Here is a 9,476-nt window from a genome sequence, read left to right as displayed (position 1 = left end):
TACGGCGACTCGTCGTATGCACCGTTGAAGACTAAGCGGTTGCCGTATCGGCAACCGTATAAGTAAAAATTGAAAACATTTTTTTAATTAATTTCGAATTAAAAAAATGAATATGCCAACTATTTATGCTTTTCGTTGGCGAATCAGAAGTTGCCACGTATGCTGCTCAGCGGCATGGACGTGCTCTTAGCTAAGAGCAGCGCCGTGCCGCTGGCACGCGTCCCCGCCGCACTGCGGATGCTCTAATCTTCATGCCAAAAAGAAATGACTCTATTAATATGAAACATAGGAAGTATAAGAAAATGCAAAAGAAATATGGTTATACTATTAAGGGTTGTTCAGTTTGCAAGATTATATCTCATGATTGAATATGAATTATGTTTATTTCATAAGATTGAATATGTATTATGATTGGTTCATAATATTGAATCTCACAACTTAAATCTCAGATGTATAGTCTTATGATAATTAGTCATAGCTGCTCCTTCGATTAAAATAATTTCACAATTTAATCTTAAATTAAATGGAGTATATGATAATGACTCATGACTTCTTACAGTATTTAAAAATGAGTTCAATATATGAAAGAAATTTATTTCCTATTTATCAAATAATTGCTGAAAACAAGTCTAATTAAAGTGATACAAATTTATTTTTATGAAATGATCAAGCATATTTTGAAATTTTGCAATATTAATAAGCTCTCGTTTTGTTCGCTAGATTCACGGATTTTCTTTGAACGCTATAAAGGAAATTTATCGTTTCAGTTTGTGTTTAATTTCACAAACTGAGATAGCGTAAATGAATTTATTTTCCCGGTTGTCCTCAAAAGTTCATTATAATATCATGGTTTCTTGATTTAAATATGGATAAAGACGTGCCCAAATAATTATAGATTTTTATACAATCTTGGCTTGATGGTACCATGTGGTATCGCGTAATATGCATATTATAACATATACCCTCTACTAGAAAATGCGTGGTTGAATTTATTGTCTTAATCCCGAACTTTATTGGAACATAAATTTGATAAAATGCACCCAAAAATGAGTTATCTAATTTCGTTATTTTGTACTAGTAGTAGTTCCATTAAAATATCCTGCACGTACATGCATGTTAGGATCATGAAGTATAATAAAATATACTTCCCCCATTCGTAAAAAGTCTCATGAACATTTGGTTCGGTACAGATTTGAATACATAATTTATGAAGTAAGAGAAAGACAGAGAGAAGACCCAAATTTGAGATAATGGGTCACACTTCTTTAGAGATAAAAGACTTTTCAAAATTCAAAATGTTCATACTTTTCGGGAACGAGTTAAAAAGAAAATTGTTCATACTTTTCAGGTATGGAGAGAGTAATATTATAACTTTGCTTATATATTTGAATTTTTTTTATATACATAGCTCTTTATCGTAATTATATAGTGTACAAATTTTTTTATATTAAGACCATTCGCAGCGGTGCAAATTTTGCCGTCCGTCCGTCCGTGCCAGTGGCAAGGACGACCTCGTCCGCCGCTGCGAGCTGTTCGTCCGTGCCAGCGGCACGGCGCTGCTCTTAGCTAAGAGCACGTCCGTGCCGCTGAGCAGCCCTACGTGGCGTCTTCTAATTGGCCAATGGCATAGCCGTTGGCATATTCAAATTTATTTATTTTTTTAAAAATCGAAATTTATTTAAAAAAATATTTTTAAATAAAAAAAATATTTTACACTTCCCAAAATATTATATCCGTTTTCTACCCACTTTTAATTTTTTTTTCAATTTTTTTTCCCCAAAATTCACATTTTCATCTATAAATACCCCCACTTCAACACAAAAAAAATCACATTCTCATCTATTCTACCATCTACATTCTCTCATCTTTTTTCTCATATTCTCTCATCTAGATTCCCACCACACTATACAATGTCCGGCTCCGGCGATCACCCCTCCGGAAATCGCGGTTGGAACCACGATTGGTTCGACTCCGACTCATTCCCTAGTCCGGAAACACAATTTACGGCCCCTCCTCAAACCCAAGGTTCGCAAGCTCCGGGTGGCTACCGTCCTTACTCGGTGCACGCCCAAAATGCCTCCGGGTTCGGGTGGGCACCCGAACCCGGATCGGGAGGGAGCAGCAGCTCTACTCCTACTCCTACTTCTATTCCTACTCCTACTCATCCTGTTCGTGGCACCCGCACCCCGTACACTCCGGGTGAGATGATGACGATGTTCAAAGCCTACTTGGCAGTCTCCGAAGATCCGGAGACTGGCACAAACCAAATCGGGGAAATGTATTGGTGGCGCATCACTTGTCTTTACAATGAAACCCGACCGGGGAGAACCATCTATCGTAAAGATAGTATGGTGCGCAATTGCCTCTTCAGATGCAACGAGACAATCGGTAAGTTCCAGGGGTATTACCTCCAGGAAGAGCGGTCGGCGGGGAGCGGCACGAGCGAGCTCGACATCATCACTACCGCCTTGGCGACCTACCAACGCATGAAGTTCAAAGCGTTAAGTACCTCGATTGTTGGCAGGAGGGACGCTTACATCCGAAGTATAGGGGCGGGGTAGTAGCATCCTCCTCCAGCTCCTCCAGCAAACGGTCGAGGTCGGTGGCCCTATCCGACGGCGCCTCCGATGATGTGGCTACCCAGCTTGCCGGAACTAACTTGGGTAGCCCCGACGCTGGCCCGAGCAGTTCCCGTCGGCCGCAAGAAAAGAAGAAGGCGAGGTGGTCGTCGCGCCTCGACTCCATCCGCCCCCGCCCCCGCCTCCCTTTGTGCCTCCTCTACCCCCGAACAACACGTTGTGGACCATCTTGGGTCAACTCTATTTGAACGATACGTCTAAGATGACTTCGGAGCAACTTGCAACACATGAGCAAATGTCCGGGGTCTCAAGAGGCAATTGGGGATATAGAGGACTAGTCTTCCACGTGTGTAATTTTTAATTTGTAGGATTTTAATTATATATTTTTTTATTTTCTAGGATTTTAATGATGTATTTTTATTTTTTAGGATTTTAATTATGTAATTTTTAATTTTTAATGCATTTTAATATTGTGAAAATATTTTTATTTAAATTGAATAATAGAATTGTGGGACTCTTGAACTTGTCCTTAGCTAAGAGCACGGATATGGGTGTTGTGCTCTTAGCTAAAGACAATGAGTAAAAGTGAGTCCGGACCTACTTCCGTGCTCTAATTAAATTTGGTTAAGGTGGTGTATATAGATGGTGTTGTGAATAACAATTAAGAGATTGATCTCAAAGTCAAAACTCAAACCCATCCTTCCATTAATATCTGTGCAAGTGTGCAACTGCAATTTCAATCTCCCTCTCTTTTTTTATTACGCTGCAATAATATACAACCATTTTATAACAAGGTTTTTTTTTTTGCATACGATTAAGAATTTAAGATTGTAGTATGTCAACTGAGCCGGAAAGGAAACGATTGTTAATTTTTTTTTCCCTTTAGAAGTGCTTTAAGTCAATCCTATTAATTTTTTTTTTCTATTTTAATATCGATGCAAATCTCAGTCATCCCAAATTAAATAATTTCCTTTTTGAGACTATGCCGAAATTAAATAGGAATCTATGGCTGCAATGCAAGCGCTACGAACCTATAAAATTTCCCAATATCATATTTAAAGAGAAAGTCCCACCTGATCGGTTAGAATTGTGTGCAAAGTCACCCGAATGGGTAGGGGGCGACGATTTCAGCCGATGAATCTCACTCGGTCAGGTTGGATGTAATCTTATTCCACCCGGTTGGGTAGGAACCACCCGTCCGGTTGGTGAGTTGGTGACATGGCACTCGACCAGTGTGGTGTGCGGTTTATGTTCTATTGGTCCAACCTTGACATTTTGGATTTCTAACACATCTCAATTTATTCCATTCTATAAAGGACTGACCTCTAATAGTCACAAACAATTCATAATCGTTTCACTGCATACTGCACATATTCGTATTCACAAGTTATGCAGTGCCTGTGAAACTACTCCTATAAAGATTTTCTGGTAATAATAATTCAAAGATATTTAGTGTGGTGCAGGCGCACATGCATATTCTACACCAAGTAGTAATTTGTTAGTTCAAAGACTCATTTAGGTTTAGCCAAACAGTGAACATTTCATACAACTGGTCTGCTACTCAGAACCCAAATCTTGCATCACCTAAACCAAGTTAACATTACCTAGCTTGATGGTTTTTGGTCTACTTCGACTCTGTAAGCCACCCACTTCTCATTGCTACATGGCAACACAGTGGCATTTTCAGGAATTGTGCAATTTGATTTCCTTGGGCGAACAGTCGTCGTTGTCCGCCTCAACTGGTTCTCAGCTGTTGGCTCAGGAGCAGGCGCAGCAGACGTTGAGCTATCCAACTTTGAATCATCAGATGGAGCAGACGAGCAGCTATCCAACTTAGAATCATCAGATGGAGGGTTAGCATGAAGATGAGCATTCACATCCACGTTTCCAGGTGAAGACTTGGCTCGCTTTGCATTTAGTGGACCATCTGAAGTGGACTCATAAGAAACAAGTTATGCATCATCAGTAATTAGCAAAAGAAACCGAATCAGATGAATACATACTTTTCAATGGCAGATGATATTAAATATGCATTATTCATTGAAGCTTTATACAACACAAGTAAACATGCAGTGCCCCAGTATGAGATACAGTAGGAAGACAATGCCTCAATACAACTGATTCATACTCCTAAAGACAAAACGTCTGGTGCTTATAAATTTCATTCTGCACTAGCAATCTATTCAAGAATAAAAATGAGCTTTGAGCGCACCGTGAAGCGAGCCCTTAAAAATTACTACTCCCTCCATCCAGCTACAAGTGATCAACTTCTTTTCAGCACGAGATTTAAGAAAATTATATTTATTGAGTTAAGTGGAGAGAATGAAGTGTTGGTTTTTTGATAGAAAGGAAATCAATCACTTGAGTTGGGACAACCCAAAATGGAAAGTGGGACAACTAAACAGAGAGAGTATTTATATATCCATAAAAAAGAACAAAAACTAGATCCATCCCAATTGTGTTGTTTGTCCAGAAGTCCATTAAATCAGGAAAAGTGCATCTTCACATTTTAGATAAGTAAAAAGTGCATTTTCACTAAAGAGGACAAAGATTTAAGACATAAGGAGCAGGAGTGTTCCTTTTACCCATTGGAACCACTTAAACATGTATATTAAAATCACCTTCATCTATTGCAACGTTATGCTTTTCAGTTGTTGCAATGTGCTGGATGATCGGACGCTTTTCAGTTGTTGCAGCGTGCTGGATGTTCTGACGCTTTTCAGTTGTTGCACTGGGCTGGATATTCAAGATATCAGCAGATGGGTGGTAACTGTTCACAGAAGGTACCTTTATTGATTTCGTAGGTGGGCTTCCTGCAAATTAAAAATCATGTTTAGGCCATGAACAAACTTCTATGTACTTTAATCAATTGAATGACATACCGAAATTGCATGGATTCTTATACTTGACTCCCTAATATTGTTAACCTTCAACAAATGACTTGGTTATACTGTTATACAGCACCGTCTAAAATTAAGATGAAAGAGAACCAAAATGCAGCCCAGATGGTGCAATTTATCAAGTACTACTACTTTTCTTTATTTTAAATAGACTTGATTGGAGTGAAATAATAGGACAGATATGAAAATGAGATACTAAAATCTAGATATAAATTCAACCATTCTTGGCCGTATTATGGTATTTTTGACATACTACTTAGTAGCTTGATCTTCAGAAATAAGCATAGAACTAGCAAGATAAAGAAGGCTTTAACATAGAGAATACTTTCGAAACAGTAATCTATTAGTTTTGCAAAAGATTGTGAGTCAATGACAAAGGAGGTTGAGTAATTAAATTTGGAGTTACGAGGAAGCCATTAAATTATTGATTGGTCAATCCAACCAGAAAGTAATGCTTGTTTAGTTGGACTCTTATTCAAACAAAAAAGCAAGAATAATGGAAATAAAACATCAATGAGCTCACTTTCCATGGGTCTTCATTTTCTCACCTTTAGTAAGTGCAGAGTAAGCAACTTCAGCCGCATTCATCTCTGCCTGCTTTCTGGTTTTAGCCTCCAACCCTTGAAAACTGTCAGACCCTACCTCCACAGTAGAAACAAATATCCGATTGTGAGACAACCCCGAACTGACTGTCTCATATGATGGACACATGAGACCTTTCTTCTGGGCTAATTCTTGTAGAAGGTTTTTGTAGAATCCCTTATCCTGATAGCATATCAAAATTACAAAGTTATAAACAAAATAAAGATAAATCAATTTATGCGTTACAAAGTTAGAATACTAGCCTCTTGAATAACATTCAATGATAATGCTAGACAAGCAACTTTTGCAGCAGTTTGTTCAGCTTCCTTTAATGTAGGGAAAAACTCTGCTGGTTCATATGATTTTCCATTTATGGAGACCTTTGACTTAAAACGCCGAGCATGAGGGGGTCCTTCAGCTTCAGAAGTGTATACAGGCAATCCACTACATTCTTTTTGAGCATGTTGCTGCAATAGGTTCTTGTACATATGCAATGTATCTGCACAAGATTAAGAGTAAATTTACAAAACTACACAGTAACATAGACAACACAAAATAGAGATTGCTTAAACTTGACAAATCAGCCATCTGAAATTCTTTTTAGAACAGAATCTATTCTAAGATGAATTCAATGCACCCATTATCCCATTCTCAATGTTCCTTTAGGTACTAATTTCAGCCTTACTGTATGAGTTGAAGTTTCATGCTTCAGCTCAAGTTAACAATAACTACATGGTTTTTTGACACTTTCCCTTCCCCATAGTGTGAATTGCACTATACACTTTCTGAAATTAAGTTGGCCCTCTATCCTCATACATTAATCATATACTGAATCAAAAAAGATTTTATAGGGTTGTTTGTCTTATGTGCCGTCATTTACCATATTAAAATTATAAATAGTTGAACCAGAAAAAAAAATGCTCAATACACCTAGTATCATCAATAACACATTATGTCAAACCACAAGATGATTTTTGGTCCGCGCAGAAGCATATACTTATAGAAAATAGTCAAAATACCAGACCATCACCAGTGACAGTCTGTAAGGAATTTTATGCGAGAGAGACAATAGTTAATCTGAGAGAGGAAGCATCAGAGAATTTGGAACAATAGGATGATCCAAAGAAAACACTACAGATGTGTCTTTTCCTTACCTTTACAATTAAAATGTTGGATTCAGGAAATCTCATGCTGTCCAAAAACATGTTACGCAATAATAATGTCCAGGCTCTATAAATCAGCTCATTATGATAAGCCAAAAACATCACAACTAAGAGTTTTCTGACCTTTATTTTCAGAACCCATCGCGGCCTTATAATCTATAGGACATTGAGATGTATTATCACAATTCTCCTGCAATAACTCCTCTGCAGGTTTCATATTGGCATTACATTTTGTTGCCAAAAGTCCTGCACGAATATCACTTAAGTTTCAACATCCAATATCAACGCAAACCAGTGATATGCATCGGTCACACGTATCTAATTATATCCAAACTTATTGCTATGTTAGGTGGGGAATCGGGATGGACAGTAAGGGCTAGGAACCTTACTCACCAAACAAGGGATCACATAATTCAATTGAGCAAGCTGAGCATTATAAGTAACAGTGTACTCATTAAGAAGTGTTGTCCACAACAAATACTATCAAATGAGAGATTTATTAGTTCAAAGAGGGGAAACGATAACTAAAATAGTAAGCATAAGAAACAACTAACAAGTGAAGATGTGATTCAAATACATATCACACTTCTCATATCCAGCAACGTTTAAAATCCAAAATCTCGAGCAATTTATGAAATTTATTGAGTATAAAAAATGAATACCAGTAGGGTTTGGAAGGGAGGAGGGGAGCGGCGACAGAGGCAGGGGAGGAGGATCTGCAGCGACAGAAAGGGGCTGCATTTGAGAATGCGGAGGTACATTGGGATGGGTGGGAAGCGGATCGGAGGAGGCGAGGTGATCGAAAGCAACGCGGGCAGCGGTGTTCTGTGCGTCTTTAGAGGACTTGCAGTGATTCGGGGTGTGGAATAGCTGTCCTTGAACAGTGACGGTAGCAGTGAATCGCGGCATATGATCTGGGCCGTCTTTGGCGGTGGCATAGTCCGGCAAGTCCCAGCTCCGGCGCTGACATAACTCCTGCAATTTGGTTTTGTACATTGGGGATAATTTAAGGGTTTTTCGAGTGCGTCGAATTTTAGTGGTTTAAAATGGAGTAGATTCGCCTGCTTGATGTTTTCATGTTTACCTTTTTAATTGTCTCACCTAAAATTAATTGGTTCTTTATCAACACTAGCTGGCATAATAAGGAAATTAATTTGATTTATCTAAATTTAGTAGTACAATCATTCCGAGTAAATATTCCTCCACCTTGTCACATAAAACAATCCCACTAAATTATTTGTGGTCTACAACATTATCGAATTATAGGAGTATTTTATTTGTAAATTAGTCATACTCCCTCCGTCCCCCTTCGTCCCGTATAATTCGTTCCATTTTGACTGGGTACGAGTTTTAAGAAATGTAATGAAAAGTGAATTTAAAAAGTTAATGGAATGTGAGTCCTACTTTTATATATTAATTTTATAATAAAATATGAGTATAAATGAGTTAGTAGAATATGAGGTCCACTACTAAAAATAACAAAAAGTAAAATGAGACAAATTATGTGGGATGGACCGTAATAGAAATATGGGACAAATTATCCAGGACGGAGGAAATATCTATGATTATCATAAGAAATTGGTATTGTGGATAGGATTACTTAACTCATGAAATAAATTAACGAGGATGGCACTCATGTTTATATTTCCTAGTTAATTTTGAATTTCTACTTAGGTCTTAGTCACTAATTTTCTTACTAAATATGACACATTTATTTTTTAAGAATAGAAAGAATAGAATTTCTACTTTTATGTTTTCTTTTTTTTTATTATCCCATATAAACACAACAAAGTTTTTTATCTGGGATTCTATCACATTAGCCGGCCCATTTAGATAATGGGGAAAATCAAATAGACCTCTATCTAAATTAAGTAAAAGAAATAATTGTAACACCATTCCTTAATTTCGCTACAAGTTTTAAAAATATAAAAAAATTAGATTAAAAAAATTAGTGAAATATAAAATATTAGTTAAATGAATTAGTGGAATGTATGACTTACTTATAGTAAAAATAAAAATGAATAATTAATAGGGGATGAATAAAAATGATACTCCCTCCGTCCCGGTTTAGGAGTCCCGGTTGAGTCGGGCACATGTTTTAAGAAAAAAATGTTTGAGTATGTAATAAATAAATATTGTAGTGGATGTTGACTCACTTTTAATTGAGTGTCCAATAAATAAATGTTATAGTGGATGTTGAAACTCACTTTTAACACTTTTTTATTAGTTGTAGTGGATGTTGGGACCACTTT

General features: G+C 37.2%; 1 protein-coding gene across 2 annotated transcripts; it reads right to left on the bottom strand.

Annotated features, from left to right (window-relative positions):
- Window positions 1-4,008: 4,008 nt before the first annotated feature.
- LOC125223064 (double-stranded RNA-binding protein 4-like) lies at window positions 4,009-8,285 on the bottom strand. 2 transcript variants are annotated; one of them, XM_048126024.1, is made up of 6 exons: window positions 7,887-8,285; window positions 7,348-7,470; window positions 6,325-6,560; window positions 6,028-6,244; window positions 5,201-5,392; window positions 4,009-4,506 (listed from the first exon to the last, which is right to left on the bottom strand). In XM_048126024.1, exons 1-6 carry the CDS (start codon window positions 8,218-8,220, stop codon window positions 4,184-4,186), a joined length of 1,425 nt encoding a protein of 474 aa, XP_047981981.1. In that variant the 5' UTR covers window positions 8,221-8,285; the 3' UTR covers window positions 4,009-4,183. The 2 variants fall into 2 exon arrangements, with proteins under 2 accessions (XP_047981981.1, XP_047981982.1); XM_048126025.1 differs by lacking the exon at window positions 7,348-7,470.
- Window positions 8,286-9,476: the final 1,191 nt, after the last annotated feature.

The sequence above is a fragment of the Salvia hispanica genome, chromosome 4, assembly GCF_023119035.1.
Source record: "Salvia hispanica cultivar TCC Black 2014 chromosome 4, UniMelb_Shisp_WGS_1.0, whole genome shotgun sequence".
Classification (NCBI taxonomy): Eukaryota; Viridiplantae; Streptophyta; class Magnoliopsida; order Lamiales; family Lamiaceae; genus Salvia; species Salvia hispanica.
Note: the sequence above shows the minus strand (reverse complement) of the source record. Positions and strands in the feature narration are given on the sequence as shown.

Coding starts and splice junctions, on each gene's coding strand:
- LOC125223064 (XM_048126024.1), bottom strand. CDS start 8,220: ATGTACAAAACCAAATTGCAGGAGTTATGTCAGCGCCGGAGCTGGGAC. Junction 7,471..7,886: donor CTCCCTTCCAAACCCTACTG/GTATTCATTTTT, acceptor ATATTCGTGCAG/GACTTTTGGCAACAAAATGT. Junction 4,507..5,200: donor TAACGTTGCAATAGATGAAG/GTGATTTTAATA, acceptor AGTCCACTTCAG/ATGGTCCACTAAATGCAAAG.